The following is a 23,471-nucleotide window of genomic DNA, read 5'->3' as shown; positions in this document are numbered from 1 at the left end:
ACTGTTCATTTTTTATTAACAAAATAAAATTCTGTAGGGTTATTGTTTAGCGACCATAAAAATACTTAAATAAAATTTCCTTAAAATACATACTTTAATAAAATATGTACAAAAATATGTATCCATAATACATATGGCATAAAAGAAAATAAAACGCTTGTCATAATGTTTCATTTTGTAGCGGGGCTACATAGTAATAGTGTATTCAATGTATGGGCTGAGTGCGTGTTGTTTCCATCGTCCTGTTTACTGTTCGTTACTAGTGATGGGAAGTTCGGATCATTTTACCGACTCGGACCTTTGAGTCTCGTTCAGCAAAATGAACGAATCCTTTTTCGAGTCATTTCGTTCATTTTAGCAAAATATAATTAAAATGTTACCTGTTACCTCCCTAACACATCTACTGCTTACACAAATGTTGATCACACTACAAACAAGACAAAACTATAATGCTATAAGAAACAGAAAATATTAATTCATTGTTTACCTGGGTCTTTAGTCTATGATTCGCTCACCTCGCCTCTTATCTGACAAGTTTTCGGGTTTGAGTCGTTCGTTCATCACGTGACAGCCCAATTAGCTAACCAAGGCAGTCTGAGCCAGAAAAAGAATTGATTAGTTCATTCCTCGAGTCTTTCAAGTCGTTCGTTCTTTTGTCACGTGACCACTTACCGGCTCAGTACCTCAGTCAAATACTAACGTAAAATTCCATTTTGTTGTATGTTGGATTGTAAATGACTTTAACTCTCCAGTTTTTATTTCATTTTGGGTTACAACTTGAAGTTTAAGTTATCGTAACCTTAATATTTTAAACTAACCTTATTCATTCAAATTCAAAATGTTATTTGCTTTTACTTTGTCATTATGTCCTTTTTGACCAATCTTTTTATACAAATGTTAGATCAATATGTTAAGTCTGCATAGGAAAAACAATTATTATACCAGGAAACTCAAAATTGGAGTAAAAATGAACACTGCTATAGAATAGTGTACGATTATTAACTATAAGTACTTTGTAATTGTAGGCTTGGATTATTTTATTATATAGCCTAGTGTTTGTTTACTTTACTGATAGACAAAGACAATAAAAGGACAAATTAATCAATAATTTATTTGTAACAGTATTATTTATTTATAAAATAACACACCACAGATCCTCAAGAAACAGTAACAAAATCATAGTGACAGAAATTGACAGACCTTTTTTATTTATAAGAAAATGCGTTTTAGACATTTTTGATAATTTTATGATAATTTCTAAATATGATCCAACATACAACAAATGGAATTTTATGTTAGTATTTGACTGAGGTGCTGAGCCGGTAAGTGGTCACGTGACAAAAGAACGAACGACTCGAGGAATGAACTAATCAATTCTCTTTCCGGATCAGACTGCATAGGTTAAGCTTATGGGGCTGTCACGTGATGAACGAACGACTCAAACCCGAAGACTCGAGAGATGAACTAATCAATTCTGTTTCCAGCTCAGACTGAGTTGGTTAAGCTTATGAAGTTGCGCAAATGAGCATGCGCGACTGAACGAATCACTCCCATGAGACGACTCGTTCTTCCTGAGTCACATTAAAGATTCGTTCAAAATGAACGAAACGTTCAAGAACGACCCATCACTATTCGTTACATGTACGTCAGTGAATGTTGTCCCCATAAGTGCAGAGGGAGAGAGACCGCAGCCCCAGGATGGAAAACACCAGTTCACATTGTTACATCCGGTTCATTACTATTTAAACGATCAGGAGGGAAAGAGGAAAAGAATGGAGGAAGGAGAAAGACGGAGATTTCATTTAACGACAACAAACCATCATTTCCTGCTATTTTTCACATCGCACCTTGAACCCTGTTTGTTTCTCATTCCACCGGATTCACGACTGCTGAATCATCGCCAGGAACCCCGGGGTTGGATTTCATTATCCACCATACGCCGACAGCTTCTGAAACTATAGTGATGCTCGAAACTGCTTTTAAAGAGGAACCGTTAAGTAAAACACAGGTCTACGAGTGGTTTTTGCCTTTCAAACAAGGGGAAATGTCTTTTTCATGTTCCTGCATATGAAAAAAGAACTCAAAGGAAAATGTTTTTTGTACCGTGGAGGAAAGTCAAAGAAAAAAATAAATAAATCGCTGCAGGCCTTGGACTACATTCCTCTTCAGTAATACCAAAATGGTTTCCACCAGTGGAAAAAACGTTGGGACAAGTGCATTCATTCACATGGACGATACTTTGAAGGAGACTAAAGTTTCAGAAAGTAAAAATTATTAAAACATTTCTTCCCCAGTTCCTTACAAAAACATACTGTATGACACACAGCAACTAACACAGTACAGATAAAACTTTTAAAATGCTGCAAATGTATTAAATGTTCATAAATTATTTATCAAGAAGATAAAAGACTAACGTACTTAACAGATTTATCAATAAGAGAGACACTTTTCTGTTAAAATAACTAGGCTGTTGTTAACTAAGCAGCAATTTTAATTTAGTCTTTATCTTTTCTTTTTCCAGTTGAAAATGTAAGCTGCTGCACTTAAAACAAGCTTGCTATCCAAACTCAAACGGTGTCAGTTTTAATTTAAAGGACAAAATAAAAAATCCTGAATTCAGTAAAGTAGCTTTCCTTGCCATTTGTCTAATTGCAGAGGACAATTTCTCCACCCCACGTAAAGGAGCACTGCAACTAAATTGCTGCAAGGCTAAGAAAAGTAGGGGCTGAAAAGATGGTTTTTTTTATGATCGGCCAATTCATCAATCAAGTCTTATTTTTAGTGAAAATCGTCCAATTTAGATCAGTGGCCTACCAATCCAAACATCGCTAGGAGACTGTTTTAATAAATGTTCAAACTCACAAAACTGAACTATGGATTAAATAACACAAAAAATAAGAACTTTAACAGAGGAACTTGTGCAGTAAATATTTAACACAATCCCATAAACTGTTCTCACATTTACTGGGAGTCTCCGAATTACTCCTTGGAATTGTACGAAACACTGAATAGGATAAGAATTTGTTTGACCCCAGAGTAGAACATGGAAAGTAGTTATGAAGCATCCTACAACCAGAATGGAATAGGAGGCCATGTCTGAGAATGAATAAAGTCACAATTTTACGGCACTCAGAACTACAAAGTGGTACCCATGAAGGAGTTTTGTACTTTTCTGATACCAACGCTAAGGCTCCACCATGAAGATAATAGTAATGATAATAGCTAGGAAAAACTTGGACATCTGGTCCTCAAAGAAAGGTGGTTCATGCACTCTTTTCCTTCTTATAATCACAGTCTCCATGTCTGTCACGCCTGCATTGTATATCCTGCAGTAGAGGCACATTTGCTTGGCTTGTGCAACATGCTTCACTCTCAGAAGATGTCACCAATGTAATTTTCCTGTTAGCCATGGCACATACCCACATGGCAGTTCTTTTTCTGGCATTTCTTATACGCATGCTCATACACACTTGGGTGAATGATCTTGAAGTGTGTGCCATCAGTCACACCAACTGCTCCAGAAAAAAAAACAGTGATTTGCAAGAATGCAGCTTGCTTTAACATTACCTCATGTAGAGTGGTGGGGAAATATATATATCTTCATATTACCATACGCATTGTAAGGGCATTCGAAAACTGGTGAAAAATTCAAGAAATGGTTGGTTGTGAAATAACCAAATCACTGATATCGCAAAGCTGCATTTTCCCTGTGCTCAAAAAACAATGTTACTAACATTTTCGTTTCAGCTGACAGCGCATCTTTTCTTCACATAGATGGAAGAAATCACATGACATACAGGATTTGTTAAGTATATTATTTTATTTTGGTCAAATTGAAATCTATTTACAAGTTCATTATTGTCCAGCATTTCTTTCCAAAACATCCCACCTTTATTGGAAGTTCCTCTGCCTTTAATCCCCTGTGTCTGAATAACTACAATTGTTTACACTGGTCTCAGAGTTTGGAGTATAAATACTCTTCCTATGAAATTTAAATAGAGAAGACAATGTTAATCAAATTATAATGTCAGAAGAAGACTGTGATTAACTGAAAGTACCAGGTAGTCCTTTGAACAAGATACCAGATCTTTAACAATCAAGCAATACAACAGGAAACCAGCACAAGGAGGAGTAAAAGCGAATTAAATGTGTGTGTGCATGCATTCTCACTCTCATTCTCATACACTTTACCTTGTGTTATAATCCACCACTTTGCTGTCAGGCTTCACAAATGTATCATAGACCACCTTGAGGTCTGTGTTAATCACTGTGATCCGCGTGAGCTCGAGCCCATGCCTTGTGTAGCACTGTGAAGACAGAAACAGATAGAGAAGCAGCCATTAAATGGCCCAGAAAAGCAAAATAAGTACTGTACTTTTGTCAATTCAAAATATACAAGAATTTCATGAAATTTAAGTAGTACTAGGGTGTTGTACCGTGTTAGCCATTATGAATGTAGAGAAAAGCCAAGCAAAATGACACCTTTTATTGGCTAACTAAAAAGATTACAATATGCAAGCTTTCGAGGCAACTCAGGCCCCTTCTTCAGGCAAGATGTAATACAGAAACTGGAGTTTCCTATGTTTATATACACGCTCTAGGACAAGAAACAACATTGGTAAATATTTAAATGAGAAATTTTGAATGTAAAAAATTAATAGATTCATTCATGCTAGGGTTAATTTAACAAGAGAGAAAAGAACAATGTATTGTCAAGATCTCTGGATAAGATAACTGTCCAACAAAGTCTTTTGAAGTTTGTAATGAGTTTTTTCAAAACAACGTGGGTCTGTAGACAGGTGGTCTGTCATTCTGAGAGATGTAAACAATCCTCATATCTGGCCATAAAACTCTTGTCTTTATTCAATCCATGTTGTAAAGTATTAAATTTTAGCATGAGTTTAACTTCCCATTCTTTTCTCTCTTGCTGTGTTTTGAAGATGCCCATAAGCACTGTGACTTTAAAGTCCTTCTCACAGTGTCCATGGCTGTTGAAGTGGGCCGCTACAGGAACATCTGTGTTGCCATGTTTAATGTGGCACCTGTGTAAATTCATTCTCTGGCGGAGTGTTTGTCCAGTTTCTCTCACATAGAGTGCAGTGTCAGGACATTTCATGCAGAAAATTAGGTAGACTACATTAGATGATCTGCAGGAAAATGATCCCTTGATGTGATGTTCAAGTCGGCAGTGTGGTATAACTATACGGTATGTATCATAGATGTGGGCACATGTTTTGCATCTTTTCTGTAGGCATGGAGATGTGCCATTTTCTGTTGGTTCACTTAGGGAGCCTCGGACAATTAAAGGTTTGGTGGTTGTCTGTATGCCAGGAGGGGAGGTTCAGGAAATACATTTTTTAGTGTTTGGTCATTGTTTAGCATTGGCTGAAGTTCTTTTATCATTTTTCGAAGTGTTTCAAGATGTGGGTTGTAGGTGACAACAAGGGGGATGCGATCCTTGTTGTCTTTGTTTTTATATTCCAGAAGGTTGTCTCTGGGTATGGAAGTAGCTCTTCTTATTTGAGTGTCTGTTGTTTTCGGGGTGTAACCTTGTCTGATGAAATCTTGTCTGAGCTCCTGCAGTTGTTGATCCCGGTCTGTCGGGTCTGAGCAAATACGATTGTACCGTATTGCTTGGCTGAAAATAATGGAGCGCCTTATATGCTTGGGGTGGAAGCTATCACTTTTCAGGTAGGTCCGTCTGTCTGTCGGTTTGTGAAAAACAGAAGTTACAAGGGTGCCTGTCTTTCAGAAAGGTGGTGTCAAGGAAGCTGACTTCTGTTTTTGAGTAATTCAGCTTCAGCTTTATGTTGGGGTGAAAACAATTATATTCATTATGAAAATAGAGGAGGTCCTTTTCACTGGCAGTCCAGATTATGAAGATGTCATCTATGTAACGGAGATACAACATTGGTTTTACGATGCACATTGACATGAAATCTTCCTCCAATTTTGCCATAAAAAGATTTGCATAGTGAGATGCAAACCGACATCCCATTGCAGTCCCCATTTGTTGCAAGTAGCAATCCTGTCCAAAACAGAATAGATTATGTGTCAGAGTGAATTTTATCATTTCTATTACTGACTTTGTGGGTAAATCATGTTGTTTGAGGTACATTTCACATGCCAATATGCCATCATCATGGGGGATGATGATAGTGTAAAGTGCCTCAACATCCATTGTGGCCAGTAAGGTTCCCTCAGGTAAGGGGCCTAAAGCAGAAGTCAGTGGTGTCCTGGATGTAGCTGGTTGTATTACGGGTGAGGGATTTAAGGATGTGCTCCACCCAACCAGAAACATTTTCTGTAAGGGAGCCAATTCCTGAGATTATAGGCCTTCCTGGGTTCCCTTCTTTGTGGATTTTAGGAAGCATGTAGAAGTTCTCCATTTTGGAGTTCTCAGGAATTAAACTGTTTACATGATCCCTGATGTCAAGAGGAAAGCTACTTACTATTTTTTTTAGTTCCTTTTTGTAGAGATCTGTTGGGTCTTCTTGCAGTTTGTAATAATGCATAGTATTGGACAATTGTCTTTGTGCCTCCTGTATGTAATCTGATGTGTTCATGATGACTAAAGCACCATCTTTGTCTGCTGGTTTGATAATGATTTCTGTATTTTCCCTTAGTGAATGTATGGCTCTCCGCTCATCCCTAGTAATTTTTTCTATCCGATTTTGTTGCCTGTTTAAGATTCCTGTTTTCACTCTCTGTCGGAAGCAGTCTATATAATTATCCATGGAAGAGTTTCTGCCAGCTTCTGGTGTCCATGTGGATTTATTGGTGGGGTTGTTGTAACTGCTTGTTGTTGGTTCCTGTGTGTTACTGTTTTCTTTCTTGTGGAAGAATTCTTTTAGTCTGAGTTTTCTGAAGAATTCTTCCATATCACTGCAGAGTCTGATGTTGTCAATGGGCTTTGCAGGACAATATGAGAGTCCCTTTGTAAGTACCGACATCTCTGCTTCATTTGGTGTGTATGAGGAGAGATTAACAATGCAGGTCTGTTGCTCTTTGTTTTTTGCTATTAAGTGTCCAGCTTTCTCTTGTAGTCTATGCAGCTTTTTCTTTTTGTTAACAATAAGGAGTTTCTGGAGTCTTTTGTAATAGCAATGGAGCTCCTTTACCATCTCCTGCCTGTCATTTCCAAGGAGCAGGATGAGGTCTTGGATCTCTCTTTGCGTGTTCTTCTTGATGTTGTAGAAAATTTGGATTAAGTGGTTTCTTATCCTTGCAGATGTCCTAAAACAAAGTTGCTCTGCAAACCGAGTATTTTAAGTGTGAATGGTTGGATTCCTTATCATGATGCCTTTCGGGATAAGATTTTCCTATTTGCATTTAGTTAAGAAGATGATGTCGCTGTCCATGTGTGCCAGTTTCTTCCACCGGGTCTTCAGTTCCATGTAGTAGCGGTACATTTCGGTGTCTTGTATATCTGTAGTACTAGGGTGTTGTACCGTGTTAGCCATTATGAATGTAGAGAAAAGCCAAGCAAAATGACACCTTTTATTGGCTAACTAAAAAGATTACAATATGGAAGCTTTCGAGGCAACTCAGGCCCCTTTAAGGAGAGGAAGCAGCATTTCAGCATAGGTACACAGTAGATAACATGGCGAGCTTGACATATCACCCCTCTGTTCACACCATCATAGTCAATTTCTTTGATTAAATAATACCGTATACACTTGCGTATAGGTCGGGTCTGGAAACCCGAAAAATCGATCATAAAATCGGAACCCCGACTTGTACACCCATTCAAAAATATGACACATATCTATGTGAAAGTGATGAATAAATCAGGCTTTCCGAATTTATGTATTATGGCCATGGCATCCTGATAGTTTTGTTGCATGTATCTTGGACTTCCTGGAAATGTGGATGATAATATGATCATTTTGCCTACATGTACGTTATTTTCAGCACTTGCTTGCAGTGCGTCTGATAGTTCCACGCGCAGATCTTGTTGATGTAATTCTGAGATAGTTGAGACGCGCGCCACTGTTTTAACATACGCATCTACGACGGACTGTTGGAATAGTTTGCCGCTGGAGTGCAAAATACTAAATGTATTCCTCACTGCTAATCTGTATACGTAAAATTGGCATTGAGTAAGTGTTATTCGCTTGGCACTTTTAGCAGCACAAACAGGGCACTCATTAAAAAAAAAGGGTTAGAATGAAAACCTGCAGCCACGGTGGTCCTCCAGGACCAGAGCTGGTGACCCCTGTCTTAGTGCACACTAGATTGTAAGTGCTAAATCATAAAAAAAGCCTGCACCTGCATATTTTATTATTTTTCTCTTTGCACCTGCAAACCAATATCTTGCTGCTAAGCTTAAAAACTTCAGTCAAGGACGCTGTGTACTTTGACAGGACTAAACGGGCCATTGTTTTAAGAAATACAGCTACTGAGACTTTAACCACGAGAGAAAGCCAGATAGGCCTCTTGGTTTCACTCACAGCGGCTGGGCCTCTGCCTCCCTGTCTGCCCTGCCTGAACACGAGGTGATGACAAGTCAAAGAAACAGCGCCACTGTCTTAGAGATGCAGCTGCCTAGACTTCTGTCAATGTCAATTTATTTATATAGCACATTTAAAACAACATAGTAATGCTGTGGCCAAAGTGCTTTACAATAATAGAATAAAAGAAAAACTAAACAGATTAACATAAGACATAAATAGAAATAAAATATATGAACATAAAATAAAATACATAATAGATAGAAGTAATGTTATATACATAAAAAAATAGAAGTACTGTTATATAATCACAAAGAGGAAACCATCAGTATTACTGAAGGTCACAGAATGCAAGTGAGTAGGAAATGAGTCTTTAGTCTCGTTTTAAACAGTTCAATTGTAGACGACTCCTTTATGTGATGAGGTAAAGAATTCCACAGGCGAGGCGCAGCAGCTGAAAAAGCCCTGTCTGTCCCCCTTAGTTTTACACTTGGTACGAGGGACAACCAGAGACAGCTGACCAGAAGATCTAAGCACTCTAGATGGCTGATGTAAAACACACAGTTCAGATAAATAGGCAGGAGCAAGCCCATGTAAAGATTTAAAAACTAGCAGCAAGATTTTAAAATCAATTCGAAAACTGCCAGGCAGCCAGTGTAAAGAAGCTAATATTGGAGAAACAGAGTCAGACTTTCTTGCCCCAACCAGAAAACGAGCGGCAGCATTCTGGACCAACTGTAACCTGTGTATCAGGGATTTATTAATCCCAGAATACAGCGAGTTGCAGTAATCGAGGCGAGAAAAAATAAACGCATGAGTAGCTATCTCAAGATCCCTAGAAGATAAAAAAGGCTTTATCTTACCTAATAGACGAAGTTGGAAAAAGCAACTCTTGACTACAGAATTTACTTGTTTCTCAAAAGAGAGGTTACTATCAAAGGTAACACCAAGATTGCAGACTTGAGGTTTGGAAAAGACAGAGAAAGAGCCGAGAAGTCCAAGACCAATTTGGGCTTTAGCTGATGGACCCACTATAAGCACCTCCATTTTATTTTGATTCAGTTCAAGAAAATTATTAGCCATCCAGGATCTTAGTTCACAAAGACAGTTGTGGAGTTGATTTGTTGTTGAGTTGCAGACAGGAATATAAACCTGAGTATCATCAGCATAGCAGTGAAAAGAAATGTTAAATTTCCTAAAAATAGCTCCAATAGGGTGAAGGTATATGGAGAATAAGATAGGACCCAAAATGGATCCCTGAGGAACACCATATTTAAGAGGAACAGTAGAAGAAGATGATGAATTAAAAGTCACTGAAAAGTGTCTACCAGTTAAATATGACCTGAACCAGTTAAGAGCGGCCCCTTTAAGCCCAACAAGATGTTCAAGCCGCAACAGCAATATCTCATGGTCATTAGTGTCAAAGGCAGAGAACAGGTCAAGGAGGAGAAGGACAGCTGCATCACCTGAGTCAGTAATAAGAGAGATGTCGACCACTTTCAGGAGTGCCGTTTCAACACTATGATAACGCCTAAAGTCAGATTGGTAGATCTCAAATAAATTATTGGAGTTAAGGTGATCAACCAATTGATTATAAATAATTCCTCTAGCATTGAGGGATGTGTGTTTGCACCAAGAAACTATTTGAGTAGCCCAGTATCTTATGGGTGGGTCTGCCTGATTATCGATCAAATCCCACCAGAAAGTTGTAAACAGGTCTCAGGCACCTGCATAGGCTAAGGAGTAATGTTGGAAAGTTTCAGTCAGATGATGGACATTAGGTAATGGTGAAGAGCTCCCAAGTGGGTGTGATGAGAAGGACAAAGCACTATTCTCATCAGGCTGGGAAATATTGATGGAACTAACTGGAGGCAGGACAAGGCTACAAGGTGATTGGGAGTCAGACGAGGATGAGTAATGGGTTTTATGATAAGAACTGTAATAAAAAGTATGATCAGCCCATTGCTGGGCGCTCAAGTCATCTGAATTGGAGTCTGTATGTGCGCTGAACAATAAAGCCGGATTCTGCTGCCTGTTCCGAGATTCCCGAGTAGTGCCTTCTTTGGGACGGAGGGTGACCGGGCTGCCTAATCTGCTTCAACAAGTTTAGGGAGCAAGAGCTGAGCAATCCAAATAACAAACTTGGTAAGTTCCACTCATCCCACAGCTATACAGGGGAAGTGAAGCCTGTTCTGGTAGCACTGTGCACAAGGCAGGAGTCAGCTCTGCCATAATCACAAGGGGTCAAATTGGAATTGACAGTCATGTGTTTAAGAATGTGAGGAAGCAGACAAGGGGAGGACATACAAACCCCTCTCTCTTTCTTACACATTAACATGGAGTACTTTCAGCCAACAAATTATGTCAAGAAACATGACTGGGGCTCCTTTATACCAACAGCAATACACCTGTATAGCACCTCACTGGTACTGGGTACTGTCAAGCCAGGAGTTCTCTTTCTTTTTAGCCATTCTGGTGTGTGTTCAGATCATTGTGTGTGTGTGTGTGTGTGCGTGCACGTGTATATGTGTGTTTATTTATCTATTTACTGAGTTTGTTCATTCAAACTATCTATTATACAGTGCCTTTCTCATCTATCTCCTTACCTCTAACACTGATAAAGACCGGGTATGGGATTCAGACTGCTAATGCTGGATCCATGAACAACACTAACCACTGCACTTTTGTGCTGCTCTAATTGGAAAATGTGCTTTTATTAAAAAATGACAATAATTATTTCTAGAAAGTTGTAACTGGTCCATGACCCACCAAGAACAAACAGTGGACAACCCACAATGCATCTCTTATTCCTTCAATTTATTACAAGATTGTACAAGTCAAGGAGTTTGTTACAAGCTTCAGTAGCCCAATTTGGTTGTGGCTGATCAGAAGTAAAACAAAAGATGCTTACCATTTCGCAATCAAGAGCATAAACACCTGGATTTCCATCTGGCAAGTTCTGCTTCTCAAACGTTTTTACAAAACTATCCAAATTTTCCTTGCGTCCATCTTGCACATGTTGCTGAAGGAATCAAGAAACCAATTATTGAAATGCCATTTCCCATAATTACTGCACAAAAGAGCCCACATTTTGAATAAACCCATCAATCCACAAACCTATTTTTCTAAAAGCACTTAATTTGCAGCAAGATATCAAAGAGCTACAACACACAAAATGCAGGTTTCATATCTAGCAATAAATAAGATTTAATATTCCAGATTCATTTTAAGTTAATAATATGATGGTTGTTCAAAATGGTTTGAGCCCCAGTCTATAATGGGTACTTCTGTAGTGCTGGCTTTTTAAGTGGACAAAGATTTCCTCCCGTATACCAAAATGTATAAATCGTAAGTCTGCAGCGTTACCAGGTTCTCTTTGTTTGGGAGATGCCCCCTCTGACCACCTCAAAAATGAACTTGGGTTCACTTCTTTCATATGAAGTGTAGAAAAAAAAAAAAGCCACTTTAACCAGTTAAACCAAAGGAGCACATCATGGGCTCAAGTCAGAAATCAGTCTTCTGACTGGCGTCTCTGTGCAGTGAGTTTGTTCCATCTGAACTATGCCACACTTTATACTCATACATTCACACCTTCCACATCTAACATTCCGATTAAGCTGACTTGCCTTTGGTTGGGCACCACAACACCTCACAACATGTCCTTGTGTCCAGACCCACACGAAGGGCAGAAAAAAACAGTTTTAACCATGTTGATTAAATGCCTCAGAAGGCACACAAAACCAACCATATTCTGCTGCTCTGCTTTGCCATTTGCTGTAAAAATATTACAGAAAGCTGTTGACCAGCCTCTTCAAATTCAAGACAAAGCCTCCATTCACACTGCAGGGGTTACAAAGGCTGTTCTGCACAACTGTGGATTAGAAGAGATCCTGCCATCACACTACTCTTGCCAAACTTGGCCTTGTGCGACTATTACTTGTTACCTCCCTGGGACCTGCCATGCCATGCTATGAGGAAGACGTTAAAACCAGCTACTTAAGTGGTTGCACAATCAAGAAAAAAACACTTCATATGCACTGTACAGAAAAGCATCGTCAATGTTATAGTAAGCATATTAAGGATGAAAATGAAGCTTGTTTGGTTTTACTAGTAATTTATCTTGATGGGTCATGCTCAAAATGCTTTGATCACCCCTTGGAAATGACAATTTCTGTGGACATACTTCAGATCTCTTCAATATGCATTATGTAGGGACATTCAGAATTACAACAGTTCAGGATGGACTCCTGCATACAAAATGAAAGCAGGGGATTTCAATTCAATACGCTACACAAAAAATGAAAGACACCTTTCTACAGGAGAAATTTCTCCTGAATTCAGAATATGGCCAGGTTGTTCAAACTTCAGTTGGAGAAGAGTTACGGTGAATAAAGAAACTCTGCTAACACTGATGGTAAATTTTGGGCTTATGATGGGTGGCTTGGTCGACACAGTAATGGATGGAAGGAGATTCTGGCACAGCACAGGGTCTAGCAAAGCTCAAACAAAGGGAGGGAAGGATGTACTGGTTGGGGTGACTTATGTCATCATGGAAGTGCAGTAGAAGGAATGAAGGGCACTGCCAGGGAGGAATATACTGTGTATGTATGTACAGTATGTCAAAGTGGGTATAAGGGCATAAGGACCATTCTCAAAACATTCAAACTTTTCTATTTGAAACTTTTGGTTAATTCAAATTGCATCTGCAAGAATCATAAGAACTAGGACATGCAAGTACATAACCCCTGTCCTTGAGCTCTTACACTGGCTTCCAGTTTGATTTCAGTATCCTCCTTCTTAGATATAAAGCGTTAAACCGACTAGGGCTGTCAAACTGGCCAAGAAAATAAGCTCTGTATATTAAATTATAATAAGAAGTAAATATTTGAGCAAATTTAAACTTAGGTGAAAGATTCTGGGTGCTATACTTGAAAGTTTGTACATGCTCTTTTTTATACTTTACTAGCTTTTACCCGCGACTTCATCCGCGCGGGGCTCTTTTTTTCAGAAATATATATATGAAGTTATAGTTATTGCCCGTGACTTTGTTCGCGTGGAATTTCTGACGCCATGGGAGTATAAATATTTAATTGGTTTTTAGAGGATTTCTTTATAAACAATATTTTTTGTTTGTTTATTGGGCGGCATTAATATTAACAGGCTCGTGGGCGAACTTACACGTGAGCAAGCTATGTAAAACTGACCGTGGGAGAAACAATCTTCCCTTAAATCTACGCCAGCGTATTTCAAAGTTTGGCCCCGAGACTTATTTATCGTCATGGCGAAGCATATTTTGAGGGGAAATTGCAGTCTCTTAAAGTCAAAGGGGAGGTCATTGGATATTAGAGGAATGCGTGGCACGAACACTTTCTCCTTGAGCACACCCAGTCAAAATAATGGCTTCAATTACATTTTTACATTACATTGCAGTCTAGTGCCATTACATAGTTTCAGTGGTTTTAAATTCTGAAGGAGCATTACAGGTGTGCTCTTCTGCAGAGTAAGCCTATGGTATGGAAGACCCGGTGGTTTAAGGGAATTTAAAAACTCTACCGGATAGTTAACGGCTTCATCTGCATTACAGACAGTGTCTATCGACTTGTAGACCATTTCTTCTCCGTCAAAGGACTTCAGCAACATGTCATTAATGAATGCAGCGGGGATGCGGGTCTTTTTAATCCTTGTGTTGTTATTTTTCTGGTAATAATAACCTTTGGCATATTTGAAGTCGAAACTTTCAGAAGAGGATACTTTGTGAAACATAAACATGAAAATGACCACTTGAAAGATTTGCTGCGAACCTAAGTCGTTATCATTTATAGACCGAACTGCATAGCATCAGGTCGCTCGCGCAAATGATGCACGGCTGTCGCTCACTTTACCGTCAGGCAGAAACAGAAACATCCCCTTCCTCATTCCACGCATGCGCGCCGTGTCGTTCGCCCCTCTTCTCAGTGGCAAGAGAACGGATATAGTTAACGCCTCCCAATTCACCCCCTTAGGGATGAAATTTTAAAAAATCCTTTGTTAGTGGTTATCCATGTCATTATAGGAATGCACTGTCAAAATTTCAGCCCTTTAGGTTCAGCGGTTTGGTCTGTGCGTTGTCTGTCAGTCAGTCATGGAACGGTTTTATATATATATATATAGATTATACAGCAGGGAAAATAAGTATTGAACGTGTCAACATTTTTCTCAGTAAATATATTTCTAATGGGGATATTGACATGACATTTTCACCAGATGTCTGTAACAACCTAAGTAATCCACACATACAAAGAAATCAAAACAAACAAGTCCATAAATTATCTTGTATATAAACGTCTACACGTTGAAGTGTGTGTGTCTGTCCAGCCTGGAAGTGAGATGTGGAGTCGGGGTAAGGGCTACGCTTCCAAAGAAACAGACAACTCACTTAGCCACTAGTAACACAAGCGAGGACAGCACGTCTGCAAAACGAAACCTCAGAAGATAGACATCACTTAGCTGGTAACATCAGCAAACTATTTTTCCTACCGATGTTAATGCACAAACGATGCAAACACAACAAGAGTCACTTAGCCGCTAATGCACAAACGATGCGAACATGTCAGCAAAACGAAACCTCCTAGGACAGAGATGCCTAGAGTAGTTCCTTTCAATTACCTGACATCTCAATATTTCAGTTTATTTTCTGACAATTTCAATAGTTTCTAGGACCTCGGGCTTTTTACAGCACAGGCTTACATGGTTAGTGTGTAACAAAGTGGAATGACACAGGGAAAAAGTTTTGAACACATGAAGAAAAGGAGGTGCAAAAAGGCATGGAAAGGCAAGAAAGCAGCTGAAATCTGTCAGTCCTGATAGCCTCCTGTCAGTGCAAATGAATATCCGTTGCTTTAATTCCTCATTGATGGCCTAGAAAAAGGTTTCTCATTTCCAAGGTGTCACACAAGAAGCATCTCATGATGGGGAAAAGCAAAGAGCTCTCTCAAGACCTTCACAACCTTATTGGTGAGGACATTGGTGACAGACGTATTTCTAAACTTCTGAATGTTCCAGTGAACACCGTTGGGGCCGTAATCCGCAAGTGGAAAGAACATCATGTCACCATAAACCGGCCACGACCAGGAGCTCCTCACAAGATTTCCGACAGAGGAAATCAAAAGAAGAATCAGAAGAGCCAAGGACCACTGGTGGAGAGCTTCAGAAAGGCCTGGAGTTAGCAGGTCCGGTTGTTTCAAAGAAAATAAGAAGTAATGCCCTCCACTGCCATGGCCTCTATGCACGCTCACCGCGTAAGACTCTACTCCTGAAGAAAAAGCACGTTGAAGCTCGTTGAAAGTTTACTGCACAACACTTGAAGAAACCATTGAAATCCTGGGAGAACAGAGCCTGGTCAGAGGAGAGCAAAACTGAACTCTTTGGACATCATTGCACACCCCATGTTTGGAGGAGAAGTGCCACTGCACATCACCCCCAAAAACACCACACCAACAGTGAAGTTTGGAGGTGGGAACATCATGGTGTGGGGCTGGCAGACTTCATAGCATTGAAGGAAGGATGAATGGAGAAATGTAACGGGACATTCTTGAGAAGAATCTGCTGCCATCTACAAGGATGCTGAAGATGAAACGAGTGGGGACATTTCAGCAAGACAAGGATCCCAAACACACAGCCAAGGAAAAAGGAAATAAATAAGCTACTAGAATGGCCCAGTCAGTCAATCACCTGACTTGAATCCAATTGAAAATCTATGGAAAGAACTGAAGATCAGAGTTCATAGAAGAGATCCCCGGAATCTTTAAGATTTGAACACAGTTTGTGTGGAAGAATGGGCCACAATCACACCTGAGCAATGCATGAGACTCGTTTCTCCATGCAGGAGGCGTCTTGAAGCTGTCATCACCAACAAAGGCTTTTCTACTAAGTATTCAATAAATTTCAGTAAATGTGTTCAATACTTATTCCAGGTGTCATTCCACTTCATTACACATAACTTAATTTATGGACTTACTTGTTTTGATGTTTTTTTATATGTGCGGATTACTTGGGTTGTTACCGACATCTGATGAAAACGTCATGTCAATAGTTCCATTACAAATATTTACTGAGAAAAACATTCACACGTTCAATACTTAATTTTCCCGCTGCACTAATGGCAGCACAGTAAGAACAAACACGGACAGCAAAAATAAAAAGAAAAGGAAATCCTAGCAGTAACAGGTCAACTGTTATTTAAAGACATGTCACAAGTCGTAATACGTTTGCATAGCAGGGACACCAGTTGGGTGCTGCAAGACACCAAGCAACTTTATCGTAAGTAGTTTGTGATTTGCAGAGGCACCATGAGGGAAAAAGAAGTAAGAAAAATAAAAACAATGCAGGGGAGAGCGGTGCAAGCACATGTGGGGCTCGTAAGAGTTTTCAGGCTCCTTTTCATGGCTGCTTTTACAATACCATTTCAGAATATTAGAACACCTCATTTTTTCCTTCAGATCTAATCAGGTGAAATGAAATGAATGACCTAAAATGGTAAAAAGGTAAGCAGTAAACTGCCAGAGGTATAAAGGGCTATCCAAAATGAAAGAGGAGATTTCAAAAATGTATTCCAAACAAACTGTATAAGACAGAAACACATTCCGGGCATTACTGGATAGAGGAAAGTTCAAAGTTTGGTCCTTGAGGGTTGCATGCACTCAACATGTGCACCATGACAAACATCAGAACGGTAGACCATTTCTTGCCACACAAGAGTCAACTGGTCCCTAGTTGCTGAGTTCACAGGTTCCTTAATTCGATGTCACAAATCTTGAAGATTAGCAGGCACAGGTGGAACCTTCTGATCCATCGTCCTAGAATGGTGTCGTTCAGGTAACACCGGACCTTTATGCAAGATGGTGTCCTGCCTTATTTCCACTTGAGGTCCGGCGTTACCTGAACAACACCATTCCAGGACGATGGATTGGAAGAGTTGGACAACAAGATCTTGCTCATCGTCTATGGCCTCCCAGGTCTCCAGACCTTACCACCTGCGATTTTTATCTATGGGGGTACCTTACATAGACAGTGTTTGTTCCACCTGTGCCCGCTAATCTTCCAAGATTTGCGACATCGAATTGAGGAAGCTGTGAATTCAGTAACTAGGGACCAGTTGACTCGTGTGTGGCAAAAAATAGTCAACCGTTTTGATGTTTGTCACGCTACACATAGTGCGCGTGTTGAGTGCATGCAACCTCAAGGACCAAACTTTGTGAGGAATGTGTTTCTGTCGTATACAGTTTGTTTGAAATAAATTTTTGAAATCTGCTCTTTCATTTTGAATAGCCCTGTACATTTAAATTTCAAAAACTGAAAAGAAGGAAATTTCAGAATATTACAAACGGGCCTTCATCAGGCAGCAACTCATAGGTTACAACCTTACTGATGTTCTGCAGCAATTAAAGTAAATGAAGCCTTGCAAGTTGAAGCAAACAACTGTACAGGTGTCTCATCTTCCTTAATAGGTCTTCTTTAAGACCCTATCATAATATTTTTTCCAAAGAAATATCAGATTGGGTGGATGTTTTCTTCTCATAACTTGACCAGTCGATCTTTCCTCCCATGGAACCACATAACATAATAAAAAATCTATCTAGGAGCATGTGAGATGATCAGGTTGTGACATATCTCATACCTTCTGAGTAGTGGCTTTACGACCTTCAAAGAATCTTTTATACTGATTTGAAAGAGCAGTTGGGAGTCTTGCAAGTAAGGCTACAAATTGCACATAATGTACGCCTGTCCTTGGCCTAGCAGTCATAGAAAGACTTTAGTGGTGGGGCTCACAGTAAAATAACTATTTTTGTGGAGCTCCGAGTGTCCCAGCTGGAAAAAAAGACCAACTTAAATCAATTGTTAAAAAGCTTCCCTTTTCCATACCACTGACATAATGCAATGAACCTGCTGTTGTAAACTGGCACACTACATACCTTGGCTGTCTGACACCCTGGAGAGCCCACTGTTGCTGAGCAGCAGCTGTACTGAGTCTCCCAACCTCCAGGAACTAAAAACATAAAAATAAGACAACTCAGTCAACGCTCACTTTAACAAACTATATAAACAAAAAATATTCCTCAACTCTGGTTGATTAATTGGACTGGACTGCCAATACTGATGCTCTGTGTAAGAAAGGACAGAGCCGACTATACTTCCTTAAAAGACTGGTGTCCTTCAACATCTGCAATAAGATGCTGCAGATGTTCTATCAGACGGTTGTGGCGAGCGCCCTCTTCTACGCGGTGGTGTGCTGGGGAGGCAGCATAAAGAAGAGGGACGCCTCACACCTGGACAAACTGGTGAGGAAGGCAGGCTCTATTGTAGGCACGGAGCTGGACAGTTTGGCATCCGTGGCAGAGCGACGGGCACTGAGCAGACTCCTGTCCATCATGGAGAATCCACTGCATCCACTGAACAGGATCATCTCCAGACAGAGGAGCAGCTTCAGAGACAGACTGCTGTCACCGTCCTGCTCCACTGACAGACTGAGGAGATCGTTCCTCCACCACACTATGCGACTCTTCAATTCCACCCGGGGGGGTAAATGTTAACATTATACAAAGTTATTGTCTGTCTGTATACCTGCATTGTTATCAATCTTTAATTTAAAATTGTTTTTTATTAGTATGCTGCTGCTGGAGTATGGGAATTTCCTGTTGGGATTAATAAAGTATCTATCTATCTATCTAATGTTTAGATTGCATTGTGTGCCCATTGAGGAATGAAATGGAACTTTGCACACATTGGTATGAAGCTAACACAACAGTCCTCCGTGACCCTGAATTGAGACAGAGAGATTGGGAGCAGGCAGTGATACAGTGCATTGCCACACCCACCACATAATGATTGGACAGTTACTTATTTTTTTTATTAGAAATAAACTTTTGTCAAATTATTCACTTTAGCTTTAAAAATAAACTTCTAGCACACTTAAGTTGGAGGAACGTGTGCGTGCATCTTTAGAAATCCAGGGAATTGTGATGACTTTCATGGGGACTGAATACCTTGGCATGGCATTCTATCTAGAAAGTTTTAGCTCCATTCAGAGCAGCACTGTGGAACTCACAGAAGCGTTAAAACACTTAACCAATTACTAACAGGGCTAACCGAGTCTGTAGCCTGCCGTTTCCTATGTGAGCTGACAATGATGAAGTTGTGATTATACGATTAAACTTGTCATTGATGGAATGGCAGTAGCACACTAGACACACAAAGCTGAATGTTCCTTGTTCTGCGGCACAAACGTCAAAAGGCCGGCTTTAGGTGGAACTTTATTTTGAGTTTATCGCACACCCATCCTGATCACGACTCTAATCACAATTTTGTAAAATGTAATGTGAACTGAACCCCTTCCCTCTTTTAGAGTGTGCTTGTGAGTAAGAAAGCTCTTTGAAATTATTTTTTCAAGCTGGGGCCTAAACTGTTGGACTGCCATCTAATTATACTTTCAACACTGGGGTATCCTACACTACACCACCAATATACCATATAAATGTTGGACTCATTATCTAAATTCTGCTCTCCTACCCTTTACTATTTTTAAACTCGAGCTCAAATTCACTGTCACACCTACATAGTACAATGAAATTATTACTTGCATCAGCAGTGGGTCTGTCTGCGGAGAGAGTGTCGACCTTGTTGAGAGGTTTCCTTACCTCATAAGGATACCTATCTTTATCTATCTATCCATCTATCTATCTATCTAATTTTGGAATGAACAACACATGAAGGAGTAACGTGCTGCTGGTAAGTGATAGTGAACACTGGACTCTCCTCCATTGCCGTTTGGTCTGCTCTAGCCTGCGTTAGTGAGTGTCTGTCTCAGATATTAAAGGAGTGGTAGGCTGTGCAGGCACTGTGCCTAAACTGTCCCTATGTCTGTGTGAGTGCTAAGCTAATGGTGCAGGAGGGTGGGCCAACCCGTAACAAATCTAGTCAGCCTCACTCACTCCACGACAGCATACTCAAGAATAACAGGATGGATAACTCAGCCAGTGTAGTGAACTAAAGCAGCTCAGAGGTTGAAATGATTTGGCTTCCATCGACAGCCTGGCCAAGTCCGCGCAAAGTTTACATCTTTTTGCCATGTTTGTCTGGCTTCTTCATCCCAAGACTCCAATGTGGCCTGTTATTAGTGCATGTGTGTGTCATTCATGTTAAATCAAGTGACTCCGTGAGAACCCTAACTACAAAGAGGACTATTTCATTTATAATAATAATTCATTACATTTATATAGCACTTTTCTCAGTACTCAAATTTATGTTAGGTAGAATGCCCAGAGGGGACTTGGTGGTCTCGTGGCCTGGAACCCCTACAGATTTTATTTTTTTCTCCAGATTTTTTTTTGTTTTTTTCTGTCCACCCTGGCCATCGGACCTTACTCCTTTTCTATGTTAACTAATGTTGTCTTATTTTAATTTCTTATTTTGTCTTTTATTTTTCTTTTCTTCATTATGTAAAGCACTTTGAGCTACTTTTTGTATGAAAATGTGCTATAGAAATAAATGTTGTTGTTAAACCACTGTGCCCTACTGGACTGTGGTAACTACAGAGGGATAACACTGCTCTCATTGACACTCATGTCTCTGGTGACTCTTCCTATGATGTCAGTCGATGGACTGGGAGGGCATGGGGGTTCATGAGGTCGCTGGAAAGGGGTGTGTGGCACTGCCGATATCTCTGGAAAAGGACGAAGGTCCAAGTCTTCAGAGTCCTGGTGCTTCCTGAGACATGGACATTATCCAGCAACCTAAGATGAAGACTGGACTCACCTAGGTCTTCATGGCCAAACTTTAGTCTTGCTCCTTTTCTCCTGTCACACTTTCCATGTGGATCTAATGTGTGCAGCTTCTTTCTGATCGTTCAGTGATGCACTAAGACGTCAAAAGTTGGGAGAGCTATTTAGAGCTCCCATAATGAAATTCTGGGGTTCTCAGAGACTTCTTTTAACATTTTGTGTTCTGCAAGTTCCTTTGGTACTGTGTCTTTTTGGAGAATCCTTAGGTACTGTTGGTTTGACTTTGTGTCAAATGACCAGTTGCTCATGGAGTCCCGAATGAGGCACATAACCTGCATTGTGAGGGAGCGTCAGTTACGACACTATGGCCATGTGGCGCGATTCCCTGAGGGTGATCCAGCTCGGCAGGATCCTCATTGTTGTCTGGACTAGGCTAAGGGCATGCCCACATAACACCTGGCTGTGGCAGATAGAGGGTCATTTCAGGAGGGTGGGACTAGACTGCGTGTCTGCCTGGGGCTTGCCAACGAGGATCCTGTGCTGTTTTGTTGTGTGGTGGGTGCAGCAACGCGCTGTACCATTGCATGCTCACCCGACCTGACCTGTCCCCTGCAGACCAGTGCCAGTAGTACAATAACAACAACAGACCATAAATACAAACTAAGACAGTGAACACATCATCATATATTTAAATGCAACATGAAACACTCGTGCAACTTGAAGTGTAAAGCCGATGGCGCACAACTTTTATTTGTCGACTATGTCAGATTTTCAGACTGCAATTACTGATCTTGTCACTGGACCACGTCAGTTTACACAATCGAAAATAACTGAGCATGCCACATTTATTGACTATGTGCCAACCATCCAGCACAGTTGTGCTCACCCTGAGAGACAGTAAGTGTGCTGCCTGATGGCGCCTGTGATGTTTCAAAGGGTTAACAGGTACAGTGAGTTTGGCTGAAATCTCAGGCCTTTTGTTTTTTTTCTTTTTTTGTCCAGCATGGGAAGGAGCTATATAGATAATTATTATTACTTTTACGTAAAGCATTAATTGGTCGTCATTTACCATGCACACGAGCTTGCCCCTAAACTAAAGGCAAAACCAAAAGGTTTAACTTTGTAGGAGCATCTCCTGAACTAAATGGAGTGAGTCACTGGGCATGTTACATCTGCTGACTCTCTCTGACATGCTAAAATTATGTAAGTGAAGGCTACGACTGAAAATCATTGTAAAAGTCCGCTAATGTGACAGGGCCTCATGTGGCTGTTAAGTAGACTCTTCACCTAAACTGTTCCTAAATTTTGTTGTCCATCCATCATCCAACCCACTATATACTAACTACAGGGTCATGGGGGTCTGCTGGAGCCAATCCCAGCCAACACAGGGTGCAAGGCAGGAAACAAACCCCAGACAGGGCGCCAGCCCACCGCAGGGCACACACACCAAGCACACACTAGGGCCAATCCACCTAACATGCATGTCTTTGGTCTGTGGGAGGAAACCCACGTAGACACAGGGAGAACATGCAAACTCCACGCAGGGAGGACTCGGGAAGCGAATCCAGGTCTCCTACCTGTGAGGCAGCAGTTGTGCAAATGCTAATTGTACTATATAGCTTACTGGAAATAATGAAGGTCAAAATTAACTGTGCAGGGTGCCTCAGATTTTTAAATACAGGTATATTGTTTAGCTTTGTAAGGCAGTGTGTGTGTGTGTGTATTATCTATGTTCTCTATACAGCCTCCAGTTAATCCAAAATGCAGCTGCAAGAATTATTACAAGAACAAGAAAATACGAACACATAACTCCAGTTCTTACATCCTTACACTGGCTCCCGGTTAAGTTCAGGGCAGATTTCAAAATCCTCCTTTTAACATATAAAGCATTAAATGGCCGAGATCCGGCTTACTGGTCTGAACTTATCATGACTTACAAACCAGAGCGCACATTAAGATCTCAAGATGCCGGTCTGCTTATGATTCCAAGGATTAATAAAATAACAGTGGGAGGTTGAGCTTTTAGTTACAGGGGCCCCCTAAACTGTGGAGTGGTCTGCCTGCTACTATAAGAGATGCCCCTTCGGTCTCAGCTTTTAAATCCCAGCTGAAGACTCACTACTTCAGTTTAGCACACCCTGACTAGAGCTGCCGATTAACTGTACAGACTGCATCTCTGTTAGTCATTAGCACTAAAACATAAGTAACATGACAGTTAGAATTGGATACTAACCCTCACCTATTCTGTTTCTCGGTACTCAAA

The 23,471-nt window shown here is 40.3% G+C and overlaps 1 protein-coding gene across 2 annotated transcripts in view; it reads right to left on the bottom strand.

The window, feature by feature from the left end:
• rexo1 (REX1, RNA exonuclease 1 homolog) overlaps positions 1-23,471 on the bottom strand; it is a 120,621-nt gene that overhangs the window by 22,935 nt on the left and 74,215 nt on the right. For both annotated transcript variants that reach the window (XM_051934975.1, XM_028816620.2), the window contains exons 11-13: positions 18,404-18,477; positions 11,365-11,475; positions 4,192-4,307 (exon numbers count right to left, since the gene is read on the bottom strand). In XM_051934975.1, coding sequence (XP_051790935.1) covers positions 4,192-4,307; positions 11,365-11,475; positions 18,404-18,477 — 301 coding nt within the window. The remainder of the gene's footprint in view (positions 1-4,191; positions 4,308-11,364; positions 11,476-18,403; positions 18,478-23,471) is intronic.

The sequence above is a fragment of the Erpetoichthys calabaricus genome, chromosome 12 (assembly GCF_900747795.2).
Source record: "Erpetoichthys calabaricus chromosome 12, fErpCal1.3, whole genome shotgun sequence".
NCBI classification, from domain to species: domain Eukaryota; kingdom Metazoa; phylum Chordata; class Cladistia; order Polypteriformes; family Polypteridae; genus Erpetoichthys; species Erpetoichthys calabaricus.
Note: the sequence above shows the minus strand (reverse complement) of the source record. Positions and strands in the feature narration are given on the sequence as shown.